We start from the raw sequence: 16,777 nt of genomic DNA, 5'->3' as shown, positions 1-16,777 counted from the left end.
CACACGCGTACATTTACACTCTGATTACAGACACATTGCAAGGTGTAATAGTTAATCGCAGGATATTCCCATAGGTTTTTAGTAAGCAATTGCATGTGACATCGAGCCCAAACATCAGTAACTTTTACCTTGTCAAGTTGTGGAAAGCTGGCCAGCAAGTTGCGTCGAAACAGCACTGGCCTTTTTATGACGGAATATACGAATCTACAGATGTATTTTTCACGTAACAATGCGAAACGTAAATAAGTCAGTGTCATACAGGTTCGCAGGTGTATAGTTCGCTGTCTCATCAGATGTTGTAAATTTTGTTGCATTGCTGTCTTGAGTGCCCTTATTATTATTAAGTATTTGAAACCCAGTGAATGTTAAACTTGTACAATCAGAAATAGATCAAGTGATACAGATAACTTGTCCGGAAGTATATCTAGGGTATATATTCCGGAAGTATATCCGGAAATATCTAAGGAGGCGTCCAGTCAAATGTAAAGGAGGCAAATCATTAGCGATGCATTCATACACCATCCACACAATGTTTACGATACGTGGCACTCTGTACGAGCGTCCGTAAAGCTAGGTGCCTAACATTTATGTGGGGATCCACCATAAAGAAACTTAAACACTTCCCGTTGACTTGCAAACGAAGCTACTTTAAATATATTACATCACCCATGCAGTAAAATATGCTCTTGCATATTTATGCGTGCCGTAGGGTCGTATGCTGCTGTTGCTAGCTTGAAAGGAGCGTTCCACATTTCTACGAGGTTTGAACTGAAAAAAGCCATCCTGAAGATTATTCGGTGCAGTTTACAGCCCTTTCCTTCCTAAAACCCAAAACCTTCCCAGTTTCTGAGCTACACATCCGCGAAGCTGGGCAGGCTTTTTCGTGCATACAAGTTCAAAGTTACCCGCAATCGATGACGCCATGCTAATGCCATTCAATCCCTGCCCATTCTACAGGCCCATGTGGCGTTCAAGGTTAAGAAAGCCGCCAATTGGCTCTCAACCAACGTTGCGCAAGCTATAGAGGGTGTCTTATGCTACATAGTACAAGACGTTGTACATTCTTAGTTATTACAGGAATGAGACTGCGATCGATTAAGTACGGGAGGGCGCAAAATCGAGTAGTATTGAATACAAGCAAGCACATTAAACTCAAGAATAAATGTGCAAGAACACCACGAGAAAAGGCTAAAACACGAGCGGCTAACAATATTTGGTGTAGCAAACATCCAGCACCGCCGCGAGCCTCTTGTCAGGAAATTAAAGAACTGCAAGTGAGTACTGCCATACAAACGTTCCATGACACAATCAACAGTGGCGTAGTGAATAAAATGTTTACTAGGTCAAAAATTTTGTTGTTTAGAGCACCCCTTACTCCTTAAAAATACGTACCAATAGTGAGCTTAGTTCATCACGCCTGATTCTTGCATCAATATCTTCAAATATGAAGCATTCCTTTTAAATGCAACTGCCTTTAAAAGAAGCTGTGCAGTTGTATGCTCCAAAATGCCTTTAATTTCTCACCAGCGACGCTTTTCTTTGCAGTAATAGTTATTTGTCCTGATGGAGCTTCTTGTCCTAAGATTAAAGTAAATAGATTTATGAAATTCAGACGTCCAACGACATGTTGCCACATTGCATATGAAATTCACACGTCCAACGACATGCTGCCATATTGCGGCATTCCATTTTCTTCGCAAGGTCCTGCGGCTTCTCGATAATTCTTTCCTGGCTCAGCGCGGAGCCGTGTGTCAGCACCCAGCTAGCGGGGTTTTGATGACGCTGAGGCCGATTCTGATTGATATTGTTCACCGCTGGGTCATTCCCCCAGTGCCTTTGTCTGCAGTTAACAATGGCGAAAACGCACATTTCCATTCCACCAGCACAATCGGATCTAGCGCGGTTTTTGTCGTGTGGCGAGGATAGCAGCCTCGCTGTATGATGGAGAGGCGAGTGTTTGATCAGTGTCTGCGTATGCATAACCTTGCTGTGGTGATGGGGACGGCATGCAGTCCACGCTGGGTATTTAGTTCACTTTTCGTATCTTACCTCACTGTTGGCGTCAAACGTGGTCAACATTAGGAGCAAAATAATCCCCCCACCCCCACTTCCTGACCGCCACTTCCCGTACATGACGGAGTGCGGCCGACGCGGCTCTGCTTGCAGGGTTGGCCGCGCGCCTCTCCGGCCCGGCCGGCCGTCTCGAGTGCGGCGCCTGAGGGACGTGTCGTAAATCATGCTTATTGGCCGATACCGAGAACGCTCAATCACGCGCCGGCATCGCTTCCGACAGCGAAATAAATGTCCTGAAAGCGTGCCGCGTGAGCTGTTACTGCAGAAGTCGGTCGTCGGATAGGCTGAGGGTCCACCGAATCGCAGTTGGACGGACGACACAGCGGCTTGACGGCGGAGGATCGGATGGCGTCGCGGAACTTGGCCCTGATTTCATCGCTATCAGCTGGAGAATTCGTCTCATTGAAAACTTTAAGGCCCATTGAAATGTCATTTACGCGGTAGTGAAAATCTAAAATCGCTAATAAATGAAGGAGGCTCAACGAATTTGGCTTATGCTGCGCAAATGCGAGTTTTGCACGCCATGGGGTTGCGCCATGTAACCCCATGGTGTTCCATGGCGTAACCCTCAAGCATACCGGGCATGCCCTGACTGCTTTGGGGGCAGCCACCCCTTCCCTCGCCAAGGGAGACATGTGTCCCGTCTCCGGAAAAACCACGCACCGACGCGCGTCGCCGGGAGCTTAGCTGTTTGACGTCTACGAGGGCGGCACGCATTCCAAGTGTCATGATTTCCGCTGGCATTGCGCCCCGATCTCCGGTGGTGGGGGCTCCGATCTCCGACGGAAGGGTTTCCCGATCTCCAGCGGTAGGGTGTCCCTACCTCGGGCGGCTCGTTGCCCCGATCTCTGGCGGCATTGTGTCCCGATCTCCGGCGGCCGTGTCCCGACCTCCGGCGGCCGTGTCCCAACCTCCGGCGACCGTGTCGCGATCTCCGGCGGCAGTGTCCCGACCTCCGGCGGTCGTGTCCCGACCTCCGGCGGCCGTGTCCCGACCTCCGGCGGCCGTGTCCCGATCTCCGGCGGCCGTGTCCCGACCTCCGGCGGCCGTGTCCCGACCTCCGGCGGCCGTGTCCCGACCTCCGGCGGCCGTGTCCCGACCTCCGGCGGCGGCGTCCCGACCTCCGGCGGCCGTGTCGCGACCTCCGGCGGCCGTGTCCCGACCTCCGGCGGCGGCGTCCCGACCTCCGGCGGCAGTGTCCCGATCTCCGGCGGCCGTGTCCCGACCTCCGGCGGCGGCGTCCCGACCTCCGCCGTTCGGGCGCTGTTTTCCGGGGCGCCGTTGGGCCGGCCCGGTCCGCCGTCCGTGTGAGTTAGGACGGCCGCGGGAGCGGGCCGGCCCGGCCGCCGGTCGATCGCCAATGCACGGACAAACACGACCGTCGGTTCAGCACCGCCGGCGCCGCCCGACGACCGTCGACCGGGCGCACTCGCCGCCGGCGCCGAGGCGACAGTCTGTCCACAGACCGGCCGATTACCTGTTGTCAGCCCGGCGGAGGGCAGGGATGAAACGGGCCCGTAGAGATGCCGTGGTAACTGTATGCACAAAGGACGCTTGCAGGATGTTACATTTTGCCTGAGATGGCCAATAGCGCAACGCGCTTCGAACCTGCGAATCGCCCATTTGATTTATGCTTGGTCTTTAGTCAGGGTTGCTGCAATATCGCCGCGTCGTCCTATGTTACTGTCACCCTTAGGAGATCGGTTGCTTCGGCTTCCATTGACGTCCACGTCCACGTCCACCAGCCTCGATTTTTACGCGAGTCGTCCCAAACTTGTTGGAGACGGAGTCGGGCGCGCGGGCGTCCGTTGGAGTGGTGTGTGTGTGTGTGTGTGTGTGTGTGGTGTGTGTGTGTGTGTGTGTGTGTGTGTGTGTGTGTGTGTGTGTGTGTGTGTGTGTGTGTGTGTGTGTGTGTGTGCGTGCGTGCGTGCGTGCGTGCGTGCGTGCGTGCGTGCGTGCGTGCGTGCGGAGCGGATTGGACGATGTTTTTGCGTAGAGACAGCCATTGGCGCGAGAGAGAACTAACCTCACCGAAATCATTTTTCATTGCATGCGAAAAGTTTTGCCGCGTCTGTTCTGACTTGTGGTTCCGCGAGGTGAGGAAGCCGTCATAGTGCCGATGTTTCCAATTTGTCGGCATTTAATAGAGTTGCTTTTTTTTGAAAGGCAACATTTTGTCTCGTTTGAAACCAGTGCATGAAGTTGGATAACGGTCTCGGAGAACCAATCACTTTAAGTCTAGCAGCGGTGGTGGTTTTCAAGAAAATGTTTTAAACTAACATCAGACTTCTGCTCGAATCGCTTCAAAATAAAAACTGCCTCTGAAATCACAGCAAATTTGACTGAATCAAGCTTGAGTTGACTGACTTTGCAAACGCTTGACTGACAATAAAAAGTACGTTGAGTTGTCCCGTGATTCAGCGCTGTGTCTACACAAAATTGTGAGTAAAGATGGAGTTCAAACCACTCTTTAACACGCGCCCAGGTGGCCAGTTGGATACCCTTCCCCCGGGCGGGGGCGAGGGGAGGTCGGGGCAATTTGACCCTTGAGATCTCAGGAACTAAAAGGCTAGATACACCAAATTCATTGGGTGTGTTAGCTTGTACGTGAACTCACTGGAGTCAAAGTTTGAGGCTCCCAGTTCGTGACATTCGGGCAAAATAAGGTCAAACAAGGTCAAACTCCAAGTTGGTGTCCAAAGTGTCTTCAGAACATAGATACCTGTTGAATGCAAAAGGGTGCATGCTTATTTAAGGTCAGTAACCTTGCTTGCCTTTTCTGACGTCATGGTGGCCAAAATGATAGAAGACTGTTTTGAGCTTTTTATTTGAATCAACGACAGAGATTACGCTAGGCATTATGTTCCTAAAAGCCACATTTTGACACGGGTCATTTAAGGTCAGTGGCCTGTTCTGATCTTTAAAAAAAATCAATATGTCTTATGCGGTCCCTGTTATCAATAAATTCAAAATGAGTACCATAAACTGCCCTATACAGCAAGCCCCAGACTACTAAAACAGGTTGGTTTTGACCTTGGTCTGACCTTCATACTCTAGGCCAATTTCATTAACTAGGTCAATGGAATTTGGTCATTCAATTGTTGTGTTACCTAAGGAGGTATCTCAGAGATGCATGGCTTCGTCTAGCACTCCGTTGTTACATCAAATTGAACGAATGCCTAGAAATCGACTTCGCCGAATCGGTGACCCGACTTGACCTGCCGTAGGTCAACAACCTTGCGAGGTACATCTAATTTTTTGATACCACACGATCCGCTATTCAATTGTCCACAGCTACGCAAAATTTGGCGCGGCGTAGCCGCATCATACGGAAACCATTCCGGAAAAACACCCGGGGGAGGGTCAATTTGATCCCCCCCCGAATATGATTGCAATCATATTTTATGATCATATTTCTGCTCCCAAAATGTTTGTTCCGAACGGACTCGAATCCCGTTACGACTCATGGAGCGCAGGTCTATTGGAACGAAATCGTCTCAGTAAATGATTGGTGCAGGTGAGCCACCAAGCTTCTTCGTCTAGAATAGCTGTTGAGCGTAGGGAATCTATCATGTTCAGGATGAAATTTGTACACACAAGTTGTGTATATCCATATGCGCCAATGAGTTGATAGGGCCGACGTTATAGGGCCTTGGGGCTGACTCAAGGCTATCTGACGTTAAAGTGTTAAACGATGCGGATGACACCCCCTGGGCCTACTGATAAGCTCAGAATCCCACATGATTTAAACCCACAACACTTTTGTCACGTTCTTTTGAACATTGCTGAACTTCTGTCACGGAAGTATCACTGTCGAATGCCATGAACTTTACTGTCCGCTGCACACCAGATCTACAGTCGTCAGCAGAAACAGAGCTGTCCGTGTGTTTCCGGGGCTTCCGGGGCTATTTCCCTGCTGGAGTCTTGCGGTGGTGGGAGAGTTAGAGACGCACTGGTACAAATGCGGTTTGGTGGGGCGGGGATGACTTCCCACTGTTTTTTTCCATTTTCCTTGAAGATAGCCTGATTTGTCGGATGTTTGCTGTTGGGAAGCAAATGGCAGGCTCTGCTCTTTCAAGTAGGGTAGTAATCAGTATTCATTTAAACAGCAGTGTTTGGGAGTCCCAGAGCGTGCAGCTTCTCTGCGCTTTGTACTCAGACGTAAAAGGCTCGACCGCCTCTACCAGAAAAAAACTTGCCAAGACGGGCAAACTCCGCTTGGCGCCGTGGCGTCCGGCGTTTTTCAGTTCCGCTCGTAAAGTTTGCGATGGTGCCATCGCGACGGTGCCATCGCGAAACCACCCGGCGTCGATTGAAAGTGGGGTTGTGATCCGAATACAGTTTCGCAGTGATTCACCGTCTTTGCCAGAGGAACCGTGTTGGTCGCACGGGGCGAAAGTTTGCCGCCGTTGCATTTTTGACATGGAGACATTGCTGTCGTCACTGGCCTGTTTTTTTTTTTTGGCGAAAAATTCAGCAGTTTGGACTATATGGCTTTGCCTGCCTCTCACCCTGACAGGAACGGGGGGGGGGGGGGGGGTAACCAAACCCTGTGTCTGGTATCCCCAAAAACATGTAAAATCGTTACTGTACAAACTTCCAAGACCCCAATCTACCGATTTGCTTTCAAACCGCTCGACCCACCTCTGCGACCAGAGCATTGGTTCTGCCTACATAAGTTGTAAATCGACGGATATTTTCCGCACTGCGTCACAGCTATGATATTGACGAAATTAAACAAACAAAATCGTTTACTCACAGCGCGTCACATGCAGGCGATCAAAAACACTCAGGCGTCTGTTTGAGTAAAACGAGGCACAACTTAGATGACAGGACCTTGGCAGGGTTTTCTGAAGAGCACACAACTCAACCTCGGGTTTCCCAGGCGACGCTGTCATGCCTTTAGCCATCTCGCGGATAAGCGGACTGACGCGCAGTGCAGGATAGTGGCAGCACGCTGTTCGTAATCGCAATCGTATATGTGAGCTCCAGCGTCGGAATATAGGCAGGGTTGTCAGTCGCCGCGTCACGAAAGGAAGCGGGTGTAGGTGCGCCATCCACTTGATCGAAGCCAAAACATGAGTCACCTTTCCGAACGGAGAATTTGTGCGAGATCGGTTTTATTTGTTACGTGGTTAGCATGCTGCGTGGCTTCTGGTAAGCAAACCTTTTTGTAGGCCCATTACCAAAGCCCTCGGTTTTCGTCTTCCGCTCTCACTCTCGGTAAGCATAGTCGTGATGTCTTTCTTGTCTCATGACTGCTCTTTGCATTTTTGAACATTTCATGCAGCATCATTGGTTGCCGAAGTGTATCACGGATGATGTCAAAGTTAAGCGATGACATTTGATCAGATCGTCAGCTATTTAATACCCAGTCGCTTAGTTTCGCGGGATGAATATATATATGTATATATATATATATATATATATATATATATATATATATATATATATATATATATATACTTGTGTTTTGTTAGTGAGGATGCTTAACGATCAAGACCGTTTATGTTCGCATTGCCGAACTCAAGAAGCCAGCACACTTAATTCTTATTGCATTACTATGACAAAAGGGCTAGATCACCTTTGTTTCGTTGCAGTTGAAACCGTAATATCAAGTTTATGTATAGGCCGTATTTGAGCAACCGTACAAGGATGTCCCTGCTATCATCTAAGGCCAGGCCAATGTCTGGTATAATTGCCCCTGCACGCGTCGCTTTCGGATAAACTTGTCTGTCCCTAAAATGGACCTGGTCGCCTATCACGTTCACTTAGCAAATATCCTGCTTGTGCATCATTGAAACTTTGCTTCTGTCATGCCCAGCTCCTCAGTAGTAGCTTGCATGAATAGTACCCGCAGAAGAGCCATCAGCCAGACTCTGTATAGTGTCCTGTGCATTTCGTGTTCCGACAAATGGACTCAACTTGTTGCGCGCAGTGCGGCGCGGAGCGAGATAGCTTCTGATGAAGCCCTGGGCAGGCCTGGGAACTGCGCAACACTATCAGAACAAAGTTCCCTGCTTACAGTCGGCGTGCCGTGGTGGTAGTGTAGAAAGCGACCGCACTTCAAGTAGTAGAGAAGATTACATTCCTTCGGCCAGCCAGCGCTACCGTTTCTGCAAAAAAATGCGAATGGTCCGATGCCGCCCGAGCACCACCGGCTTGTGTCTTCTTCTCTGTCTCATATTCACGGATGATTGTGTCATCGCTTACATTGGCTGCTGTTTGCCGTGTCCGTCCAACTCGCATTCCAATTTCAGAGCGAAAGTCTCCAGGGGCGTTGGTCGTTTTGTCGAGGCGGTCTCCAAGGGGGTTGGTCGTGTTGTCGAGGTGGCGCCATGTCGCCGCTTGTCACCGTCGTCAGGCTCTGACTGGTGAATATGCAACACAGGGTCCTGCAGTGACAAGTGGACGATCTTGAGTTCCTATTTCCTAAAAAACCCTGCCTTTCAAGCCGTGCTCATGGTCACGAGTAGTTTGGTTGGGTATAAAATCAGACCACAAAAATTACCTATCCACATGACCTTCCGAAGGCGAGGCGGAAACGTACCTCGGCATGTCGGAGCGAGTTCCAGCCGGCCTTGACGTTCTTTTGCAAACGGCAGCAAAATGTCGTATTCCAGTGGTTGGTGAGCGGTGAAGCTACGTGACTGATATATCTTCTTGGCACTTCTGACTTCTAGAGTACTCGACATTTCATCATTGACTCGGAATTCCGTTCCTTGTGTACTTGTGTAACCCGTTATTTTACTATGCCATCCTTCTCCGTACGGGGCTGGGAAGATGTCACGTGTCACCAAAGCCGCGATGATTTAAAAAATGAACGAAACATCGAGTGAATTATTTCGCCAGTGTCCTTACACGATCATTTCTCAGCAATCAGAACTGTTTGCTTATTTCGTGAGCTAAACTTATTTTCCTCCGACTCCGACCCAGCGTCTGCGAAAATAGAGCTCTTGGCGTTCTTGTGCTTTGTTTGCAAGAAAGGCGAGAGCAGTTGCATTTGGCGCCGGGAAGCCTGCCGTTGGCCTACTGGTGCGCCGCCGGTGGGATGTGGTGACGGGACGTGTGAGGCAGAGCGACCCGTCGCCTGCGCCGGGGCCGCCGCCGCCACTCCGCTGGTACGCCGCCGCCACTCTGCTAGTGCGCCGCCGCCGCTCTCGGTCGGACCCCGCCCGCTAATTACCTCGCGCGGGGCTGAGCCCGATCCGGCCGGCGGTCATTCCGCGCCGACGGAGCCGTTTTTACGGCCTAGTGAGGACGCCGCCGTGCCGTTATTGGGCTGGTTGGTGTCTTTTTTATACGCCACAGCTTGGATATCACGTAGCGCAGCTACTGAAAGTACAGCTCTCAGCAACAGATTACTGTTGGTTGACTCAAATCTCGAGAAAGTTGCTAAGGCTGTTAAAAAACAACGTCATTCATTGCATGTGCACTAGTGATGTCCCACTTCACGTCGTGTTGCCCGCAACAGGCCTTCCCAACAAGGTGTGTGTGGGGGGGGGGGGGGGAGGGAGGGGGCAACGTGGCACGGACCCGCCGCTGGCGCAGCACTGGGCGGCGACGCGCACCTGCCGCCCAAACAGCCGAGTCAGCGGGCTCCTTCCGATGGGAACTCTTCGGCCGCACGGCGGCTGAGCAACATCACAATCCGACACACGCTTGGCCTGGCGGGCCGTACCGATTCCGTTCTGGTTCTGTCTGTTCCTGGTTCCGTCGTTGCTGGGGGCTCCTCCCCTTCAGCGTCTTGGCCGGCCGCTCCTTCGCTGGATCGAGAATGGGTCCCACAGACGATACCCCACGTGAAAGCGACAGGGGATGCGCCACCGCTGCGTTTGGGCGTCACCATTGCGTGGCGTCTGGTGGCAGCGCACGGCCGTGCCGGTGGCCGGCTGTTGAGTCAGCCACATCCGATGCGCTCCCGGCCCCAGCGTCCGGCCGATGCGGCGACCCTCCTTCCGGCGGTAGTGCAGGTCTTCTGCTCTCTCGCTCGCAGTGGCCGTCGGATGCCGCTTGGCTTCTTGTCAGCTCAGCGCGGCCGTCCCCTCTTGCCCGCATCAGTTCGCAGCCCGTGTGGGTGACTGCCGGGCGCTCAGACCTCGCCGGCCGGCGTCGGGCGGCCGCGGCGCCGGCCGCTCGTTTGTCCGCCATCGGGCCGTGGCGGCGGCGGCGGCGGCGATTGATGGTCGGCGGCCGTGCTGCGCGGACAGCCGACGATTTCCGGCGACGGACGAGCGAGCGGCGCGGGTGGACGAGAGAGGTATAGAGAGAGGTGTCACCGAGGTCCACCGACTGGAGGGGCGCGACGGACGGGCGAGCGGCGCGGGTGGATGAGAGAGGGATAGAGAGAGGTGTCACCTAGGTCCACCGACTGGAGGGGCGCGACGGACGGGCGAGCGGCGCGGGTGGACGAGGAGGGATAGAGAGAGGTGTCACCGAGGTCCACCGACTGGGGGGGGGGGGGGGGCGACGGACGAGCGAGCGACGCGGGTGGACGAGGGAGGGATAGAGAGAGGTGTCACCGAGGTCCACCGACTGGAGGGACGCAGCGACCGAGGGGTGTCATCTGTATACGTTGGAAGACCAGGGGTGGAAATCCGCGGTGTCCATCGGATCGGCCAGGAGAGAAGTGGAAATGGCCAGTGGCCAGTGGAAATGTCAGAGAGGTGTCTGTCGTGCTCAGCGTCCGCCGACCGCACTAGATCCGTGAGAATATAACGGTGGAGGGCAGTCTCCTGAACAGAAACTTATAGATCACCAAATAATGAACGGGGGCTTCAGATAGCAGAATAGCTTCGTCACAAGGCTCTGACATCTTGATGGGGAGTGTGGAGTTAACCACGCTTTAGGGCATATGGATAAATATAATATAATTATTCATCGGAATAGGGACGGCGCTGCAAAGCGCATTGGGTGAGATAAGCCGGCTATGTCGCAGAGGTGTTTTCAGCTCGGAAGATGTGGTTTTGCTTTTATCGTCTGTGCGTGTAAGTGCTGCAGATGCTAGTCGGGGCCCGCTCCGACCGCGAGCGCTCGCCCAGTCTCGGCGGCGGATCTCGGCTGCTGAGAACTGCGGCTGTTGTGGTCGGGTCAGCCCCAAGTTTGTCAGGCCTCCGGAGACGGGCGTGATCGACCCCGCGGGCGAGGCGAGGCGGCTCGGGATTAGGGGTCCGCCAGGCTTGGTGGCGTGGTGTCGAGAGGCACAGGCAGGCCGGAAATGAGACGCTGCTGACGCTGTATGTGCGCCACACCGGACCCGTCTGTCCGCTGGGCTCCCGTGAAGGCGCCCGAAGCAGTCATCCCCGGCGATGGTGACGCAGTCACCCTCGGCGCTGGTGACGCGGTCATCCCCGGCGCTGGTGCCGCGGTCATCCCCGGCGCTGGTAGCGCAGTCATCCTGGCGCTGGTAACGCGGTGGACGCAGGCTCGCGCTTCTGCCGCCGTCGCTCCCCCGGCGCCGCTGTGTGGGTGTGCTCGGCCCCGGCGGTCCTCTGATCTGGCCGGCAGGACGCCGCCGGACGTCCGCCGCGGCCCGAGTCTCGTCGGGCTGCGGGCGGCGGTGCTGACCGGCGACTGCCACTCCCCAGGGGGCCGCGGCGGTCGGAGCGGCCGTGTCGCCTGCCGACCAGCCCGGCCGCGGGCTCGGGTCTCCTGGGCTCGTCTGGACGGACGCAGACCTAACGCAGCTGTCAGTGACAAGACGAGGAGTGGACGGGGCGGGTAGAACAGCTTCTCTGAGTGTGGAGCGAAACATACTTGTGGGGCTGGTGTGTGCTCTGCGTCTCCAAAAGCATGCTGGCTGTCTTACACAATGAGCTGCGTCTGTCGTGGGCAGAGTTTGGAAACGACTGCTCCGATGCTGACCCAACATGACGTTGTTCACATTGCGTAGGTACGAATTTATCCGTGGCAGATCCGTCAGAATGGACCATGGTCTTAAGATCGCACCTTTGCGTCAAATGTAATTCAAATTTCGGTAAGTTCGACCTCTAACATTGCGACATTTTGTACTGACACTGATCTCACGGCGTTCTGGTGACATTTCGCGTGTTCAAATATTCTCCAAATCGTTATCTCAAACATCTGAGTTTGATAGCATTCCTACATTATTAAAGGCTAGCCCGAACAAAGCCAAAACTCTTGCGGAGTGGCTCCTCGATTGATGTTTAATCAGCTTGGAGAAAATTCGGTCTATCAATGTCAAAGGTTAGGCTAGGTGAGCTCGTCCGAGATTGGGGCTAGCGTCTGAACGGTTCCGAATTTAAAGTTCCTGGCGTTTCCTATCATGCTCTGAGTCAGTGGGCCCGACGTCTTTAATTCGGCGAATTATTTATGCTGCTAGTTATCCTCATCTCCGTCTGTGCTGCTGGGCACTGAACTCCGACTAACATCACCCTGATCTATGCTGGATTTGGTCGCGAGACGCTACCGTGCCCCGTGGAAGCCATGTTGAAGAGGGCGGACACCTTGGACGAGGGTGCGCCACGTAAACCGCGGGTGATATGACGTCACTTTACGTCACTGCGTTCTGTTGCAGCCATATCGAAGAGCACGGACGCCGTGGACGAGGGCGCGCTCCACGAGAGTGATGACGTCACTGACGGAGCGCGGCTGAGGACGGGCGGCTACTCCGAAGAGTTTCTGGACCGGCTGGAGCCCAACGGCAACATCCCCAAACACGGCTCTCTGCACCTGGGTAGGTGGACGCAAGTGTCGCGTAATTCCCAGCAACGCACGTGGTCATGCTTTGAGCCGGGGAACGTGTGGGATCAAGACGGAGCACTGGCCGTGGAACAGGGCTGTTACACTCGGACCTGGGGCGTTCCCCGCGGCTCCAGCCGCTCGGGGCGGTGAGCGCCTACACTCGGACCAGGGGCGTGCCCCGCGGCTCCGGCCGCTCGGGGCGGTACCAGGGGCGTTCCCCGCGGCTCCAGCCGCTCGGGGCGGTGAGCGCTTACACTCGGACCTGGGGCGTTCCCCGCGGCTCCGGCCGCTCGCGTGGTGAGCGCTTACACTCGCACCAGGGGCGTTCCCCGCGGCTCCGGCCGCTCGCGCGGTGAGCGCGTACACTCGGACCTGGGGCGTTCCCCGCGGCTCCAGCCGCTCGGGGCGGTGAGCGCGGACCAGGGGCGTGCCCCGCGGCTCCGGCCGCTCGGGGCGGTGAGCGCGTACACTCGGACCAGGGGCGTTCCCCGCGTCTACGGCCGCTCGGGGCGGTGAGCGCGTACACTCGGACCAGGGGCGTGCCCCGCGGCTCCGGCCGCTCGGGGCGGTGATCACCTACACTCGGACCAGGGGCGTGCCCCGCGGCTCCGGCCGCTCGGGGCGGTGATCACCTACACTTGGACCAGGGGCGTGCCCCGCGGCTCCGGCCGCTCGGGGTGATCGGGATGGGGTGCGGTGATCGCCTACCGCACTTGGACCAGGGACGCTCGCCCGCAGACTCGGGTGGTCGCGCGAGCCTGCCTCTTGGACAGCCCCGGCGCTCGGCTGGCCGCCCCTCAGCCGCCGCCGCCGTCGCCGACTTGGCCGCTCGCCAGCCCGCCCGGCCGGCACGCCACGTGCACGCACGCACTCATGCGCAGATGGGCGGGCGTGGCGATGGCCGGGCCGTCTGAGGTGGCGCTGACGCGAGACGCCAGCGTCTTATGTCTTTCCGGGCGCCGGCTGCCTCCGACACGACCTTGACAGGCAGTGCCCACACATTGATGCATGTGTTCTGTATTGTTTTTTTCGATATTTGGTACATTCTGGCTTTTGATGTAAAATTCGTGGACATTGACGTCGTTAACAAGTGAAGCTTCCGCACGGCTGTTATGGTGGGGAATTCTACGGAACAAACCATGACGCGGGATACTTGTAATGGTAATGTGTACGGTGCGTGTGAGCCTTCGCTGCTGTGGTGATGATGCTTGTATTCCCCAAGGTACTGCAGCCAGTTTATCAATACATGAGGCTGAATGCCATCCCATGGGCATCGCACATATTTTTATGTTAATGCCAAGAGACATGCACATGAATGTAGCCAGGTGGAGTGCTGTTTCCGGTACACTTATTATCATTTGTTACAAAATTTAAGAATTCTTGTGATGACACTGGAACATCAGACAATTTCTGTTGATGTTTGTTGGCCGGCGTGCCTCAGGAAGTGATGAGCAGCTCTTGTAAAAGCCGGGGGGCAGGCAGGCGTACCGGCCATGAGCCCTCTGGTGCTTCAGTGTCGAGCTTCGACACTGAAAACGGGTTGAGTCCGAAACATCTACCGATCCCCCCTGGTACAGGGCAGGGCCTATCTACCGCTCTGTACGGCATATAGGCCAATAGCCATCAGGGGACATCCAAGTTTACTGTAAACCAGCAACCAGGTGGCACTTTGATAACTCAAACAGCCCTCGTGTTTGAGTTCAGCAACGAAACGCAACTTGCAAAACACCCGAGCGCTGATCATCTAACTCGGTTGGTGCTGTTCTGCTGCCACACCCTTCCAGCGCCGGGGTTCGTTACCGGTGCGTCCCTCCCCCTCGCCAGGCGGGTCAGCTAATTACCCTTGATGGGCCCTGGCCGCGGTGGGCCGGGTCCCGACGGCGGCGACGGCGGCCGCGCCGACGTCCATGTATCAAGCCCGAGGACGGGCGTGTGACTGATGCCGGCGGCGATCAATGGAACGGACCGGGCTCGGGCCGCCCCGCTGCCGCCGCCGTCTGCTCTCTGTCCGCGCGCTCGCGCTGTCTCTGGCAGTTTGTCTGGGTCTCGTTTGCAGCCGCTTCTTTGGCATAGTTTTATGGCCTCACGATGTCAGTGGTCGGCGCGCTGTCCGTTTGTCGACGCTGTCCGCCTCTGGCCGGAATTCAGACGCCACGTCCACGTTTCGGCTGCCGTGCCGTTTTGGCGCGTGGAGCTCCGCGTTTTTGAGGCCGGCCTGAAATGTCAGTGCGGGATTTCCACATTGGCACTGCTCGTCCGATGCCTGCTCGCCGTCTCTGTAACTCCGCCAGCACTTGAGAACCCATGCCCGGGTCGCTGTCGGAGCCGGACAGGCTCAGTGTCGCTGTCGGAGCCAGACGGGCTCCGGGTCGCTGTTGCAGCCGGACAGGCTCCGTGTCGCTGTCGGAGCCAGACGGTCTCCTGGTCGCTGTCGGAGCCGGACAGGCTCCGTGTCGCTGTCGGAGCTGGACGGGCTCCGGGTCGCTGTCGGAGCTGGACGGGCCCTGGGTCGCTGTCGGAGCTGGACGGGCTCCGGGTCGCTGTCGTAGCTGGACGGGCCCTGGGTCGCTGTCGGAGCTGGACGGGCTCCGGGTCGCTGTCAGAGTCGGACAGGCTCCGTGTCGCTGTCGGAGCTGGACGGGCTCCGTGTCGCTATTGAAGCCGGACAGGCTCCTGTTCCATCAGTGCCGCGCCGTGCTCGCGGCAGCGGACGATGCCCCCTCAGCTCCCGCTGTCACGCGAACCGGACCGGCACGCGTCGCTTGGCGGCATTCCCACCGCGTGCGTATCTCAGTACTTCCGCCGGTGTCGTGCTGCCAGGCGCGGCGACGGCCGGGCGTGGCGCGCTGCTGACGACCGCGGCGCCGCGGCGCGCGCGACGCAGCGGCGGCGAACTGGGTCAGCGGCAGGCGCCGGCCGGGCGCCACTGGTGCCGCAGAGATAGAGGAGCACCGACCGCCAGCTGGCGGATCCACGCCCGGAATGGATGAGCGGGGATTAGCCGAAGTTACTGGCGACGCAGAGACTGTCTGCCACGCACTCTCGTGCTATTTATTACGTGGCTTTTGATAATACTGTCGGCGATGGCTGGCATGCTGGGGCCGACGGCGCTACTGACGATCGATGGGGAGGGATGATGATGGCCTGATTTGGGCCAGATATTCAACGACCTAGACCGCCCAATTAAATGGAACTGGGCTAGAAATGGTGCGACGCCCTTGCTACCAGCTCTCATCATGGGTCTGAAATTCGGACCCAACCACATGATACAGATCAGGCAATTTCGGCGCCCGTCCGGTCTGGGATCTGGCAATTCAGTAATATTATGTGTGTTACATCAATGTTTCTGCTGTTCCGGTACGTGTTCCGGTATGTACGACAGGAAAAGCTGAAAAATGCGCCGCCTTCGGCGCTGCTTCGCGCTTGTTTGCGTGCGTGGTTACGTGTCACAAATATGTTGAGGGCGACGAGTGGAACCGAGCACTCCGGTGGCTCGTCCGTCAGGCGTGAGTCAGGCCGGGTCGATGGTCCTGGCACCACTCCGTGCCGGCGCTGTCTCATGTCTCCTGAGCCGTTGCACGCGCCGGCGCACGCACCAGCGCCGCCGCCCCGCATCGGCGTCAGCCGGCCCGGGGCGCTGACGGCGCCGCCGGCCGGCGCGTGCCCTGGGCCGCGTGGCCGGCCGGCCGGCTCCGCGCTGGGAGTCGGTGGCGGCGCCGGCCGCGACGCCCGACCGCCGCCCCAGTGGATAATTCACGGAGCGCGGCGCTCGACGTCGATTCGTCGACGCTGTCGGCCGGTGGGCAGACTGGTGCGGACGAGGGTCGGACGGCAGCGGCGGCGGCGGCCACCGGACGATGGGGTCCCGCCGCTCTTCGTGTGCCTACTGTGCGCCGAGGTCCCCCGCTCACTGGGGGCCTGCTTTGCGCTGAGGCTCCCCCGCTCATCGGGGACCTACTGTGTGTCAATGTTTTTCGCTCATCGGGGACTTACTGTGCGC

At 56.2% G+C, this 16,777-nt stretch overlaps 2 protein-coding genes across 2 annotated transcripts in view; both read left to right on the top strand.

Annotated features, from left to right (window-relative positions):
- The window catches only part of LOC119099017 (5'-nucleotidase-like), a 31,028-nt gene extending 28,809 nt beyond the window's left edge, over window positions 1-2,219 (top strand). Inside the window, 1 exon segment of the mRNA XM_037222064.1 lies at window positions 2,167-2,219. Within this exon segment, the coding sequence (XP_037077959.1) occupies window positions 2,167-2,219 (53 nt within the window).
- A 10,300-nt stretch (window positions 2,220-12,519) lies between these two features.
- LOC119099016 (cyclin-dependent kinase 14) overlaps window positions 12,520-16,777 on the top strand; it is a 34,830-nt gene continuing 30,572 nt past the window's right edge. The window contains exons 1-2 of the mRNA XM_037222063.1: window positions 12,520-12,550; window positions 12,611-12,769. Of these exons, the coding sequence (XP_037077958.1) occupies window positions 12,520-12,550; window positions 12,611-12,769 (190 nt within the window). The remainder of the gene's footprint in view (window positions 12,551-12,610; window positions 12,770-16,777) is intronic.

Source organism: Pollicipes pollicipes, unplaced genomic scaffold (assembly GCF_011947565.3).
Source record: "Pollicipes pollicipes isolate AB1234 unplaced genomic scaffold, Ppol_2.1 Scaffold_4740;HRSCAF=5597_pilon_pilon_pilon, whole genome shotgun sequence".
Lineage (NCBI taxonomy): Eukaryota > Metazoa > Arthropoda > Thecostraca > Pollicipedomorpha > Pollicipedidae > Pollicipes > Pollicipes pollicipes.
The sequence above is the reverse complement of the archived record's forward strand: the minus strand, read 5'-3'. Positions and strand labels throughout refer to the sequence as shown.